The sequence below is a fragment of the Urocampus carinirostris genome, chromosome 20, assembly GCF_059441175.1.
Source record: "Urocampus carinirostris isolate Australia breed hairy pipefish chromosome 20, RoL_Ucar_1.0, whole genome shotgun sequence".
NCBI lineage: Eukaryota > Metazoa > Chordata > Actinopteri > Syngnathiformes > Syngnathidae > Urocampus > Urocampus carinirostris.
In genome coordinates, this window is record NC_142368.1 from 28,643,634 (window position 1) to 28,659,545 (window position 15,912).

At 40.8% G+C, this 15,912-nt stretch overlaps 1 protein-coding gene across 1 annotated transcript in view; it reads left to right on the plus strand.

The window, feature by feature from the left end:
* The window catches only part of kcnk3a (potassium channel, subfamily K, member 3a), a 60,111-nt gene extending 51,984 nt beyond the window's left edge, over positions 1-8,127 (plus strand). The window contains exon 2 of the mRNA XM_088324794.1: positions 6,760-8,127. Within this exon, the coding sequence (XP_088180920.1) occupies positions 6,760-7,643 (884 nt within the window). The 3' untranslated portion in view covers positions 7,644-8,127. The remainder of the gene's footprint in view (positions 1-6,759) is intronic.
* The last annotated feature ends 7,785 nt before the right edge of the window (positions 8,128-15,912 follow it).

Consider the following 15,912-nt stretch of genomic DNA (forward strand, 5'->3'; position numbering starts at 1 on the left):
AGTCTTCTATGGAAATAGGCTCTGCCATACTGCAGTAGCCAGACACTTGTCATTCAATCAAGAGTAGGGCCTACTCCTGGGTTCTGCAATTAATATTAGTGAGTATGTTTTGCCCTTAGACAAGTTTAGTCAACCATCCATAATATTACGATTAAAATATCACCAAGAGTAGGTATAAAAGTAAAGAGTGAATATCAATAAAAAATCAGTAGTTGGTATCCGTACGAAAAAGTGGTATTATGGTATTGAACATAAAAGCGATACAAATCTGATGTTGAGACAGTCTCCTTTATAAATACAGTAGTACAATCTGTACTCTAGCAGTGGGAAACATGGGCACAGGTCAATGAGTTCAACTGTGAATAGGGCCTACTCATGGTATTTGTAATTATATCAGTGAATACGAACTCTGCCTGGCTTGCAAACATTCGAGTATGATGGATTTAAACTGTAAATATGTTATTCTACTGTTGCATACTGTGAGCCATTCTTGCTTATTATGCGATTCTTGCCTAGTTCAATAGTAATAATATTGTTGATACGATAACATGTTGTTGTGAGTGAAAACAGGTGTTGATACGATAACATTTAGTTGTGAGTGAAAACAGGTCTCAACTGTTTTTTCTCACTCGCCCCTCCCTTTAACAGAAAAGACCTTATGTAAACTAGGGCGTTCCTAATACAATAAAAAGGCAAGGACAATGGAGACTGTTTCAGAGTGAGCAGACTGTAAGGGTAGTCTCCGGTCATTCTCCTTGCAAGTAAATTATACTCACGTCTCTGTGTCTTCTTTAAGTGCAGGTTTTATTACAAGTGTTGGGGTTAACCCAACAGAGTATACGAAAAATAGTACATACGAACATTTTTTCAGGATGTCGGAAAATATACAGGCATTGCTGTAAGTTAGATTTTGTATTGTGTGCACCTTTATCTGAGTAGAGGACAGAGCTGTAGTGCTTGTTTCCACCGTGTGACGCTGTGAGATGTCACCCAGCATCCACCCCGAAGAAGAAATCCGGCTTCTACTTCCTGGTTTGTGTGTATACACACTGCACTATATCTCTAGCATGCAAATAACTTTGACAATTTTTTTGTATAATATCTCGTGCATCCATTCGATATGGTTGGTGTATAGCTTAAGAAAGGGTGAGATGTTTCTTTTAAAATAAAAGTAGAAAAAGGAAGCTTGATGCTGTAGAGAAAATTGTTTGATAGCCTTTTTCCGCCCACTTTTTACCACTGAGCAGGAAGTCGCCTAACTCTTCCAGACGTAAGTTCAACTTAACTTTATTTATCTTTACAGTGGCTTGTGAAAACTATTTGGCCCCCCTTGAACTTTGTGACCTTTTACCACATTTCAGACTTCAAACATCAAGATATAAAACTGTAATTTCTTGTGAATCATCAACAATAAGTGGGACACAATCATGAAGTGGAAAACACTTTATTGGATATTTTAAACTTTTTTAACAAATTAGAAACGAAAAAGTGGGTGTGCGAAATTATTCAGCCCCTTTACTTTCAGTGCAGCAAACTCTGTCCAGAAGTTCAGTGAGGATCTCTAAATGATTCAATGTTGATCTAAATGACTAGCGATGATAAATGGAATCCACCTGTGTGTAATCAAGTCTTTGTATAAATTTACCTGCACTGTGCTAGTCTAAGAGGTCTGTTTAAAGCACACAGAGCATCATGAAGAACGAGGAACACACCAGGAAGGTCTGAGATACTGTTTTGGAGAAGTTTAAAGCTGGGTTTGGATACAAAAAGATTTCCCAAGCTTTAAACATCCAAAGGAGCACTGTGCAAGCAATAATATTGAAATGGAAGGAGAATCAGACTACTGAAAATCTACCAACATCGGGCTGTCCCTCTAAACTTTCAGCTCATACGAGGAGAAAACTGATCAGAGATGCAACCAAGAGTCCGACGATCACTCTGGACAAAGTGCAGAGGTCTTCAGCTGAGGTGAGAGAATCCGTCTATAGGACAACAATCAGTTGTATACTGCACAAATCTGGCCTTTATGGAAGAGTGGCAAAAAGAAAGCAATTTCTTAAAGATATCCATAAAATATGTCGTTTAAAGTTTGCTACAAGCTGCCTGGGAGACACACCAAACATGTGGAAGAAGGTGCTCTGGTCAGATGAGACCAAAATCGAACTTTTTGGCAACAATGCAAGACGTTATGTTTGGCGTAAAAGCAGCACAGCTCATCACCCTCAACACACCATCCCCACAGTCAAACATGGTTGTGGCAGCATCATGGTTTGGGCCTGCTTTTCTTCAGCAGGGACAGGGAAGATGGTTAAAATTGATGGGAAGATGGATGGAGCCAAATACAGGACCATTCTGGAAGAAAAACCTGATGGAGTCCGCAAAAGACCTGAGACTGGGACGGAGATTTTTCTTCCATCAAGACAATGATCCAAAACATAAAGCAAAAGCTACAATGGAATGGTTCACCAAAAAAACATATTGAGGTGTTATAATGGCCAAGTCAAAGTCCGGACCTCAATGTACTTGAGAATCTGTGGAAAGAACTGAAAACTGCTGTTTACAAACGCTTTCAATCCCAACTCACTGACCTCGAGCTGTTTTGCAAGGATGAATGGGCAAAAATATCAGTTTCTCGGTGTGCAAAACTGATAGAGACGTATCCCGAGCGACTTGCAGCTGTAATCCCAGCAAAAGGGGGCACTACAAAATATTGTCTCAACGGGGCTGAATAATTTTGCACACCCACTTTTTCTTTTTTTTATTTGTTAAAAAAATTGAAATATCCAATAAAGTGTGTTCCACTTCATGATTGTGTCTCACTTATTGTTGATTCTTCACAAGTAATTACAGTTTTATATCTTTATGTTTAAAGTCTGAAATGTGGCAAAAGGTCACAGAGTTCAAGAGGGGGAAATAGTTTCGCAAGCCACTGTATCTTTATAGTCAAGTCATGTTTATTTGTATAGCTCTTAATAACAAAGAGCCTCAAAGGGCTTCACAGACCACAGAATGTCAACGCCTAATGTGTAGCTTTGTTTTTCAGTACTATGCTTTATCATTCAGTTTGCTTTGGAACGTTATAAAGCATATTGCTTTATTAAACGTTTTTTTTTTTCTGTTTCAAAACAATACAGGTTACTTATACAAGCCTTAAACATACATTACATACAAAATACAGACTGGAGCAACTTACGAACGAATTCAACTTAGGAACGATCGTCCGGAACATATCTCGTTTGTAAATAGGGCAGTGTCTGTATGTCCATCCATTAGAATTACTATTTTTCTTCATGCTATGTAGCACTCAAGCCGGTGGCACGACACATTGCCGCAACACCTAGAAGGTAAACTATACACACTGTCCCTTTAAGTCTTTAAAACAGAGCCATAAAAACAAACATATAAAAAAATTGAGAGAACCACAACTGGTGGTTAGCGCTTGTGCGGCACAGTTCATGTCATGGGAACCTGTCGTGGGTTCAAATCCAGCTCCAGACTTTCTGTGCGAAGTTTGTATGTTCTCCCCGTGCTTGCGTGGGTTTCCTCCGGGCACTCCGGTTTCCTCCCACATTCCAAAAACATGCATTTCAGGTGAATTGGCCGGTCCAAATTGTCCCTAGGTGTGAATGAGCGAATGAGTTGTCTGTCCCCGTGTGTCCTGCGATTGGCTGGCAACCAGTTCAGGGTGTCCCCTGCCCACTGCCCGAAGATGGCTGGGATGGGCTCCAGCCCCCCCGCGACCCTAATGAGGATAAGCGGTACGGCTAATGAGATGAGATGAGACAACTGGTATTTTAAGACAAAATTCAATAAAATCACAAATACCGCTCTCCAGACAAAAGCTAATTCTTCAGCACATTTTATTTCCCTGTGTGTCACTTGAGGATTTGATCAAATCTATGAAATAATCAGGGCCATAGCGACGCAAACGCACATAACGCGCACTGCGTAGGACATCAAGTGCCGAGGAGGGCACCAAAAGAAGACAGGGTTGTGAGAAAAAACTTGTAAAGTGTTAAACGTGTTAATTATATGCGCTAATACGGTTGAACAATACAAGAGCAGCCTTAACCACATTTACCGAGAAAAGGGGTGAATCTGATTTGTGCCCCGACCTATCTCCAGTCTCATGGTGCCCTATTGGCAGGGTTGGGTAGTGTTACTTTAACTTGATTACTTTCAATTACTTTTGGATTACTCCAATACCAAATTGCTAATATAAGACAAAAGAAGCTAAATATGAATAAAATTACAAAATTTTGTGCAGGCTTGGGGAGTAACGGAATACATGGAACGGCAAAAAGGACGTTGGCAAGTTGTTTGGATTTATTTTAATTTTTTTTCTGTCGCATTTTATGTTAGTTTTGCCGGAGATCAAAGAGATCAAAGCCAGGAGAGAAAGCTCACCACGTGTTGTGAGTCATAATCGTATTCATATTTAGTTTCTTTTGTCTTTTATTAGCATATTTGGTATTGGAGTAATCCAAAAGTAATTGAAAGTAATCAAGGTAAAGTAACCCTACCCAACCCTGCCTATTGAATGCGACGGCTCCGGCGACAGCCTTTAATACCAGAACAAGTGTGCGTATTAAAAAAAGAAAAAAGAAAAGCACCAGGAACAAAACTGAATTTGATTGTGGTTTTATCAAGTATTTATTGCGAAGTAAAACACCAGGATACAACAAATTTGTTTGGTAATGATAGTGTTGGGCGGATCGTGAAAAGTGTCAGTAGGAGGCGTGCTTTCACAGTCAGTGACTGTCAGTGAACGTTTTGGATTGATAAAGTGAGTACGAATTAATTAGTTGTCTATGTAAAATATTATTTGTACTTAGGGCTCCCAAATGGCTAGCAACGGCCCTGGAAATTATAATAATGCCAGACCCTATTTCCTATGTCAATAATATACCACTTAAAATTTGTCTCCCTCCCTAAGGGCCCGGTCACACAGCCGTTTGCGTCTGTATCGCGGGTAAAATTTTGCGTTTTTTTTTGCCCGTGGTTGCCCGCGATGGAAAATGCGCAAAATTGGCCGACCCGCTGTTCATCGGTGGTATGCCCGCAAAACAGACGCCGGCGACTGTTCCGCTTCCTCATCGCGTCATTTCCGCGTCATTTTCTCGTGTGGACCACGGGTATAAAAGCTCCCGAGCCGGTGTTGTGCCCAAGAAATAAAAATGGATTAAGACGAGGTCACTACGGTGACGGGGATCCATGTCTACCCCTTGACGTCTCGAGCACAACTGACGTGTGCTCGGCAAATCGCGCTGTATATACGCGGAGAAAGGCGTTTAACCGTCACACGCGTAACGCGCTAATTTCACGTAATAACACCGCGATACAGGCGCAGAACATGCTATTACCAAGCTCCACCCACGATTACCCACTGAAATTTCCCGTCCTACCCATGTGTAACCACGCCCTGGCCGCGCCCAGAGCACGCCGTTCCGCGTCATTTCCGCGTCATTACCTCGTGTGCCGCTCGCGGTTAACACGTGCTCAAAACTTTTTCGCGCGGCCAACCGCGTGTGAATTTCCGACCGCGAGTAAAGCACTGCTGTATCTCGTCTATATGGCGGTCTCAAAGCGTCCAACAGCGCCCAACAGCGTCTGATTCAGCCTCGATACGCCCATGAAAGGCTGTGTACCCGTGCTCTCAAATATTGAGCAGTGCAAAACTTGTCCGCGCTGCCAACCGCGCGTGAATTTCCGACCGCGTATTAAGCACTGCTGTATCTCGTCTGTATGGCGATCTCAAAGCGTCCAATAGCGTCTGCCTCACAGGCAGAAATTTCTGGCCGTGATTCATCCGCAAACGGCTGTGTGACCGGGCCCTAAGTTACTTAAGAGTATTGAAGCTCATTTTGACCATCATGTTTGTCCTAAATTAAGGTTTCAAAACAAGGTGCAAGCAAAGTTATTAAAATATATTAAAATATATACAATTATTGTTGATTCAAAAAGTTTGAAAAGTGGTAAAAAAATGTGGTACCAAAATGATGACGTTTAGAGTTTAGAGTCACCAGACCATGACATGCAGGTCTATTAAACTAAGCTGTCAGGTGGGAGCATTCCAAAATAGTAGAGCAAGGGTGCCCAAGGAGAATAGAATTTACAGTCACACCCTCTGAGATGAAATTTGATTTTCTCCAAGCAAAAAGACTATATCATGTAGCCACGTTTTAAAGGAAGGTGGTTTTGCTTTGGAAAAAACGTAAATAGTATTTTTGTTTGATTTTATTTGAATGTAGCTTTGTTGTCTGTAATAACTATTTCATTGCACAACTGAAAGAAATTAATAATTTTGCAAATTAATCCAGCAACTAAAATGTCTTCTATTTATTTATTTATTTATTCATTAATGAAATGTTCTACAGGCAGCGTGCCTTGAGATTTATTCAAATAAAACTGTGTGCCTTTACTCCAAAATAGTTGCAACGCTGTGGTATAGTAATTCAAAACAAGTTCCCAAAAATGCACAATGCGATATCCTTTTCATAAGAGCTCCAAAAACTGCGGCTGGATAATTGCACTGAAAAATAATTGATTAGGTGAGAACAATAAGCCATGAATTATTGACTCCCTCTCCTCTGTACAAGTACCATCATCACCCATTTCCTTCTGATGTCGCGAAAGGAGGATTTTTTGTAAATTAATCTTCATTACTATCCAAAGCATGCAAATCACCTTTACTTCAGGTTGTGGTGGACAGAGATTCCATTTGTTCCGCCCCAGTAACCGTCTCTTTCCCTATGTCAGGATACGGCCACGCCGCCCCCAGCACGGAAGGAGGAAAGGTGTTCTGCATGATCTACGCCCTCCTGGGAATCCCCCTCACTTTGGTGATGTTCCAGAGCGTAGGCGAGCGCATCAACACCTTCGTTCGCTTCCTTCTCCACCGCCTGAAGAAGTGCCTCGGCATGAGGCGGACCGAGGTCTCTATGTACAACATGGTGACGGTGGGTTTCGTATCCTGCATCGGAACTTTATGCGCAGGGGCGCTAGCTTTCTCCAAATTTGAGGGTTGGAGCTTCTTCCACGCCTACTACTACTGCTTCATCACCCTCACCACCATCGGTTTCGGCGACTACGTGGCGTTGCAGAACGACAGCGCCCTGCAGAACAAGCTGGACTATGTGGCCTTTTGTTTCATCTACATCCTCACCGGCCTGGCTGTGATCGGGGCCTTTCTCAATTTGGTGGTCCTCCGTTTCATGACCATGAACGCAGAGGATGAAAAGCGGGATGCGGAGCAGAGGGCCCTGCTGGATCGCGACGCCCGCTGCCCAGCTGACCGGGCGTCCCCTTCTTCCGGAGCCCCGGGGTGCGTCGGGGGAAGCTCCGCAGGGGCCGGCAGGGGACTGCGGAATGTTTATGCCGAGGTGCTCCACTTCCAGTCCATGTGCTCTTGTCTTTGGTATAAAAGCAGAGAGAAGTTACAATACTCTATCCCCATGATAATCCCCCGTGACCTCTCCAACTCGGACAGCATCATGGAGCAGGGAGATGCCTATTCCGACCACCTCCACTCCAATGGCTGCATGTGCGGTCTACCCCTCCATTCTGGCATCAGTTCTGTGTCCACGGGTTTGCACAGCATCAGTGTGTACAGGAGACTCAATAAACGACGGAGCTCCATCTAAACTTGGAATTTATCCTGTGAGAAAGCCAACGTGGCAGCTCTGGACGTATAAAAGATGATCAGATGATGAACTAAAAACAGGTCATTTGTAATTGCAGTGCAAACTTCAGTTACCATAAACTTAGTGATGTTCAATACCATATTTTGTCTGACTGATACCTGACGCTTGAGCGGTCATCAATACCAATACCATTAGTGCATAAAATTTCCTCCCCTCTTTATAAAGGAATAAAGATTCAGATTCAGATTCAGATTCAGATCTACTTTATTGTCATTCTAGTACACGTGTATACAGAACGAAATAATAATAATAATAATAATTTCCTTTGTATTGTCATTCTTTGTAACAATGTACACAGAACGAAATGTCGATACACCTGACCCGTTGTAGCGAGCCGATGCAGCCGCAGCCAACAGAGGGCGCCGCCATTTTACCAATGTTATAAGTCTTAGGTATGTCGATACATCTGACCCGCACAGTTTCCTTGAATTTACAGATATAAATACAATGTTGTATTGAGTTGTAGTATTGAGTGCTAATAATATACTAAATAATTATGGCTATGTATAGTATTTTACAGTAGCGCAAATAGTGCAAGAGGAGTAGCCAACCAGATGTGCAAGATGGGCAATCAGGTAAACAAGTCAGGTAAACAGAACAATAACACTGTAACAATAACACTGTAAGTACGATAGTCCAGAGAAACAGATGTGCAAGGAGTGGCTAGCTATACAGAACTGCCAGTAGTGCAAAAAGTCAAACAGAACCCACAGATGTACAGATTAGCAGCAGTTTAGATTTACTATGTGTTTGAGTGACCATTTAACAGTCTAATGGCCAGGGGGACAAGACTATTGTGGAACCTGGTGGTCCTGCACCGCACACTGCAGTACCTCTTCCCAGAGGCTAGCAGAGTGAACAGTCCATGATGGGGGTGAGAGGGGTCCTTGATAATGTTCTTAGCTTGGGATAGGCAGCGCTTCTGGCCAATGTCCTGAATGGAGGGAAGAGAAGTCCCGATGATTTTCTCTGCTGTCCTCGTCACTCTCCTCACACTACCCCAGTCGGTAGCGCTGCAGCCTCCACACCACACAGAGATACAGCTGGTCAGGATACTCTCTATGGTGCCCCTGTAGAATGTGATGAGGGAGGGTGGGGGCAGGCGGGCTCTCCTCATCCTCCGCAGGAAGTACAGGCGCTGCTGTGCCCTCTTAACCAGTGATGCAGTGTTCACGGACCAGGTGAGTTTGTTTGTGATGTGCACCCCTAGGAACTTGATGCTGCTGACAACCTCCACAGCCTTGTTGTTGATGAAAAGTGGGGCATGGTTTGGCTGTTTTTTTCTGAAGTCGACAATGATCTCTTTAGTTTTGTCAACATTCAGGACCAGGCTGTTGTCCCTGCACCAGCCCACCAACTGCTCCACCTCCTCTCTGTAGGCCAGGTCGTTGTCGTCCCTGATGAGGCCCACCACTGTTGTGTCGTCCGCAAACTTCACGATGTGGTTTGTGGCGGACCTAGGGACGCAGTCGTGTGTCATCAGGGTGAACAGCAAGGGGCTCAGGACACAGCCTTGGGGGGAGCCCGTGCTGAGGTTGATGACATCGGAGATGTTCTGACCAATCCGCACTGACTGGGGTCTGTCAGTGAGGAAGTCCAGCAGCCAGTTCCGCAGGGGGGTGTTGAAACCCAGGAGTCTCATTTTGTCTACCAGGTGTTGTGGGATGATGGTGTTGAATGCTGAACTGAAGTCCAGGAACAGCATCCGCACATGGGTGTTCTTCTCCTCTAGGTGTGTCAGGCTCAGGTGAAGCGCAGAGGAGATGGCATCCCCGGTGAAGCGGTTTGTCCGGTAGGCAAACTGAAAGGGGTGGAGTGAGGAGGGGAGACTGGAGGTGATGTGCTCTTTAACCAGTCTCTCAAAGCACTTCATTATGATGGGAGTCAGTGCAACGGGCCGGTAATCGTTGAATGATAAGATCTGGGGTTTCTTTGGCACTGGGATGATGGTGGCAATCTTAAAGCATGATGGTACTGTGGCTTGGTCTAGCGAGGTGTTGAATAAAGTGAGTATTGTTCTGAAAGCCGTATAATAAATGGAATATTTCAAAAATAGAAACACATTTTACCTTAAACAGTACTGTAACAGGCTACTGTGTTCTAGAGCACCCAAAAACTCTCATGCAATTTATTCACAAATATTGAAAGTCTTGAAAATCATTGACAACATCTCATCATGGGGAAAGTCGAGATAACACTAGATTACAATTAGATAGCCCTCCTGAGCCAATAGGACGAAGTCCCTCAGCTTAGAATTGCCGCTTTCAAACTAAGAATCAATAAGTATATATTCGGTAACCTGGAATCTCTTCAACGAATGCATAAATATATTATCCAGTACAAGATGTTTTTCAGAAGTGGCCTTCTATTCATTTTAAATTTTGTTGTTCAGATACTTTGATAACAAATCTATTTTTCTCAGGAATGCCTTTATTAAATAGCAGTTTCGCATTCCTTTAATTTGATTTTCCTAATTCTTGAACTGCTCTTGTTGTATCTTCCAGCATTAGGAATACTGATACCTTAAAAAGGCTGATATGTGTATTCATACTTTACCCATGCCTAGTTGACAAAAACATAGATTAACATTTGTGCCCGAACGTTCTGAGGATTTGCGTTGAAATCTTGGCTTCTGCCTCCTATGTGGAGTTTTTATGTTTTGCCATCAAACATCCGACAAGAAAACACCATCCATTCAATTTTCAGAATTGAAATTTTGTGCCTGACAAAACAACATTAAATAGTGATAAAATGACATATTTCTAATTTGAAAAGTACAAGGAAAAATGTAGTAATGTTGGTTCAGTGTGACAGACGCTGCAGCCAGTTACCTAGCCAACTAGCAAGCTAACTAGCAAGGAACCAGCTTCGGCTGGCCAGTAGTGAGATTTAAGAAAACAATTTTAGTGGTAAGTAATTATCGGCTTCATGTGGACAAGCTGACAACTGTCATATGTTGCTTAGGAAGGACTTAAAACCCATGCTAATTGTTATGCTAGCATGAACGCTAATCACAGATGCAGTAACTAAGCACTTGAGTAATAAAGTAATTTTTTTCTCAGAAATCTCGCTTGAATAGTTGTAGTGCAGTTTACAAAATCTGAAGTATCCATTGAATTTAAATTATACACTTAGGCCAAACAGAACCTAAAAAAAATCAATGTAATGTTTCCTGTTTTCACAGAAAAAACAAGTAAGGTGTGATTCATTCGTACCTTGAAGAACCGTGACCTCATTTTCAGCCGACAGCTATTGGCAAAATGGCCGCCTCTAAAATACTACCTATAATAATTTAGAAATGCAAAACAAGGCACAATATTCCTTGTTGACGTTTTGTGAGTCTTATCAAATCAAGTGTAAAATGTTATCGATAATGAACACTAATTGGCTTTCAGTTAGACATTGTGATTTAATGGTACGTTTTTTTAAACACTTACAAATGTATTGAAAAAGGGGAAAAGGAAGAAGGTGTTGTCACATGTAAATATATTTTTAAATGAAGACTGTTCCTTTAACACATTTGAACGGGGAAAAAAAGTATATATCAGAACCTTTTATCTGCCGTCACTATGAGATTTTGTTTACAAAAATACTACCGATACATTATAAGTGTCTTTTCCTCTGTGTCCATAGACTATGCCTTTTATTTCTCTAAAATACTTTATGTTAAAGTTAAGAAGGGTCGTTCGCAATCCAACATGGCAGTACGGGACACTTGTGACTTCCTCCAATCTGACCTCGCAGTTTTATACGGATAATACATTTAATCATTTTTCTATTTTAATTTGTCAACATGCCACCTTTCAACGTCTTGCATGTAAAACCACTTTATTGTACATACTTGAAAATCACTGCTTCACTTGAGAGGATTGTTGTAAGGACAGACTTTTACCTTGTTGTATTGAAACCACATTGTGTTTGTTTTTAATTAAAAAAATACATAAAGTTTAGTGTTGATGACCTCACTAATAAAGAGCTGAACATAATGTACACAAATCAGACAATTTCAGGTGCTTTCCCCCCTACAGTCTATTAATCGTTTTTGTTATATTTTAGTTTCGACAATTTTCCTCTAGAAAAACATCAACACATTTATTTTCCTACTTGGTTGACTGAGGAAAAATGCAAATTTACTTTGGTTTACTTTCAATTCAGTTGAATATTGTGGCTCACGAGCACGACAGATTACATAATGCAAGATGACAGATGCCTGTCAGCACTCGCATGGCGGATCGCAATTAATTTATGAATTATTCTAGTCATGAAATAACTTGCATGACAGGGCGCAGAAAAATTATGTGAGGAAAAACAAGTCATGAAAAACTCACCCACATGAACCCAAAAGTGTTTTAGACATATATTGGATGTTAATCACTTTTTAATCAAAAGAAAGCACCAGAAACAAACCACTGAGTAGTTGAGATAAGATTAAAACAAGTTAAAAAAAACTGGGACCAAACGAGGGTTTATTTAATTTCAAAAAAGAAAGACAGTTTATCATTAAACAGGAGTAATAAAATGCCAGTTTTGGGCACATTGACTTCCATTATGAATAAATATAATTTCTGATAAACACATTCTTCAGCAAATCAGACAGGAAATTGAGGAAATTAGAGGAAAATAGAGAGTTAATTCCGATGATAGTCAAATCCCATGGCTTATTCAAAAAATAATGCACTAAATATACTGTAATACCTCATAAGCAGATGATTAACATAGCAATGTCTCGCTAGCATGCGGTTAACTTTTAACCTTTTAGCTACTTTGCGGATTTGCATTGTGTTCTGCATTCTGATTGCCTAAACAGTCCTGAAGATGGTAGTAATTGGTCATGAATAAATAAATGTTTACAATTGCAAAAAATAAAGGTTTCTTCAATGATTTTGCCCATCACGAGTTCATTGGGGAACCTAACCCCTGCAACAAAAAAGTGATAATCGTATATAAAATAGAATTTAAAAAGGAATCTGGTGACACCCAATAATATTAACAGTTACTTGATTGATCATTGGAAGAAAGCAACAAAACCACCAATGGCATACTTTTTGTGCAAAGACAAGATTGGGGAATTTCCTGTGGCCCACTAGACAACATCTCACGGCACACTGGTTGAAAAACACTGATATACATTTTGGATATTCGTTTTAGACCCTTTTTTAACATGGCACTCACTAAATGGATCAATGTCCTTTTACGCCCATATATGTTGGTGTCAACAACTGGACTGAAATCAACAGCACGCAGCAAAGAGAGAATAATTTTTTTGTGATGCAGTGACAGATGCATTGTTGCATAACCGTCACCTCAAGCTCTGCTAGCATTGACCCGGGTACAGTTCGCCCCATCTCCTCTGTAATTATTCTGCTTACACGGCTCCAAAGCCTGCTTTGCTGCCAAACAAGCTGTTGGGTCTTACTCAAGATGTCCCCCACCCTCCTATTGTCAGGCAAAAGGAAGGCCACTTGAGTGGCTTCGTTAGAGTCAGTGCATGATGTGCCAATAGTAAAATTTAGGGGGATCCACCACATTATAGAAAAAAATCTTGTGGAGCAAAGTTCCAATTGTGAGTGGTTGGAACGTGTCTGCCTCTGATGCCATAATTTAAAAAAAAATTAAAAAAATTGACAATTAGAAAGCGAGCTCTGTTGTGGGCAAAGAGCTGGACAGCCTAACAACAGTAGCTGAGAGACGAGCACTGAAAAAGCTGAGGTCAATCATGGACAATCCATCGCATCCACTACACAGCATTATCTCCAGACAGAAGAGCAGTTTCAGCGACAGACTGCTGTCACTGTCTTGTACTACGGACAGACTGAAGAGATCTTTTCTTCCTCATGCCATGAGGCTCTTTAACTCCACCCGGCAGAGTAAAGGCCCACATTAAACCACACCACCTACATTGGATATTACCGAATCTTACTGCAATATGTATTCTGTGTAGCACTATTTAGTTACTCTATATAACACGCTACAGTGGGCATTTGCACATCACACTGGGTATTTGTATAATGCATTCTTTTGGCTTTATTATTGTACTGTTCTCAGCTCAGGGATGCTGCTGGAAATGTGAATTTCCCTTCGGGGATGAATAAAGTATCTATCTATCTATCTATCTATCTATCTATCTATCTATCTATCTATCTATCTATCTATCTATCTATCTATCTAATTGTAATGCACAGGAAAAATATCATAGGACAAGTTGATATCCTCCAGTTTATTTTGAGAGACGAGAGATGCATGCTCACAAAAGTACCAACTGGTGAAAAAAAAACAGAATATGTATCACATCTCAGCTTTGCCTGCAGTTTCTATTTGTAGCGTTCAATCCCATAGGCTGGGAAAAAAGTGCTGAGAGGCTGAAAATGTTTCTGACTTCCACTGAGATTAGCGTCATGTCTGCAGTCCTGCTTTGGTGTCACTTATGATTAGGTGTCCTTCCAGATGATGTGCAGAGGAAACGTGCCGGGCCTTGTGGAAAAGATACCCAAAAGTCTAAAGATCAGCTAAGATTGAATCCGTTATTTTTCTAGGCCATGTTTTTGCAATTATTTGGTACTGTGGGTCATTCAAATCTCATTAATATTCTGCCCTAATACAGTAGGTAATTATGTTGCAGCAAAAACAAATAAAATAAATAAGATAAATAAGCAAGGTAAAGTGTTGAAACTAGTTTGGTATTGTAAATGGGGTTGCACAGAGTGCCAGGTGGGAAGATCTATGCATATCTACGAAAAAAAAGGTATTTTGATAAGCTATATCACACAAATAAATTGTTAAAAAAATCATGCATTGTGATTTCTGGATTTTTCCTACAGTGCTATGGTGTAGTAAAATGTTGCACACAATGTAATTCCTAATTACAAATTGGCAGCCAGTCGCAGGGCACACAGGGACAGACAATTCGCCGCTCATTCACACCTAGGGACAACCTGGTAAAATGAATGTTAATATTTGGAACAATAACCTTTGTTTGCGTGGATGTGTACAATTTTGTCTCTGGTGTCTTTGGACAGATTCCATATTACAAGTTAAAGTCTAACTGATTGTATGGGGTGGACAGGTGTCTTTATGCAGCTAACGACCTCAAACAGGTGCATCTGTTTCAGGATGATACAAAGAGTGCAGGTGGACTTCCACTGGGTAGACGAACCGAATTCTAGATGTAACGTACGTGTTCAAATACTTATTTGCAGCTGTATAACCCAAATAAATTGTTAAAAAATCATACATTGTGATTTCTGAACTTTTCTTTTTTGTTTATCTTTCTCACTGTGGACATGCACCTACGATAAAAAAAAAATTCTAAGTGAGAGAAATAGCAAAATAGCAGGGTGTTGAAATACTTATTTTCTGTGTATACATATACACACACACCCTACTGAGGATAAGTGGTGCAGATAATGGATGGATCAATAAGCGGTCCAGATAATGGATAGATATTAGTCATCTCATAAAATATATGAAATAACGATCATTTCAGATCCTGTGTCTCACATCAACAAATATCCCACTTATTTTGTCTCCCTTATGCAGTTTTAGCCCATTCCGTTTCAAAAATGCAAATCTTTAACATCTTTGAAATTTATAAACACTTGTGTTAAAAGCATATCATTGATCATCATAACTTTCGCAAACTACAAATTTGAAAAAAAAAACAGGAGATGGTAAAGGCTGATTTCACACCTGTATCCATGTTCTAATGCATTTCATCGGCAAAAAATATGGAAATAATCCTAATGACATTTCTTCCTACCAGCCTTGAGGGTAGAGAAGCACTACAGCACTCTTGCCACTAGAGAAAAAGCCACACCTAGCTTGTGAGCCTTACGCTCTCTACCCCTGCTTTAGAAGAATGTTATATCTTAAATATATATTATACATCAAATGACCCCAAAGTTCCTTGTGGTTGAGAGCTGTTGGGTCTAAAACGACCACTGATGTGTGTGAGAGCTAAAAAAAATATTGGCTAACAGTAGAAGGAAATTCAGGCAAATACTTGTTTTGTATTTTTACAGCTGCAGTTGGAGAAGTACCGGGAGGAGTGGATAATTTAGTGTTCATTTTACCTCTGAAAAGTGATGGGTCCCGGGGACTCGCATGCTCAAAAATCTATGGGTCCCAACAGAGATCTATGGGTCCCCAAAATTTAGTGTTATCGAGGTTGAAATTGTAAATCGGTGACAAATTTATAATACATCTATATATT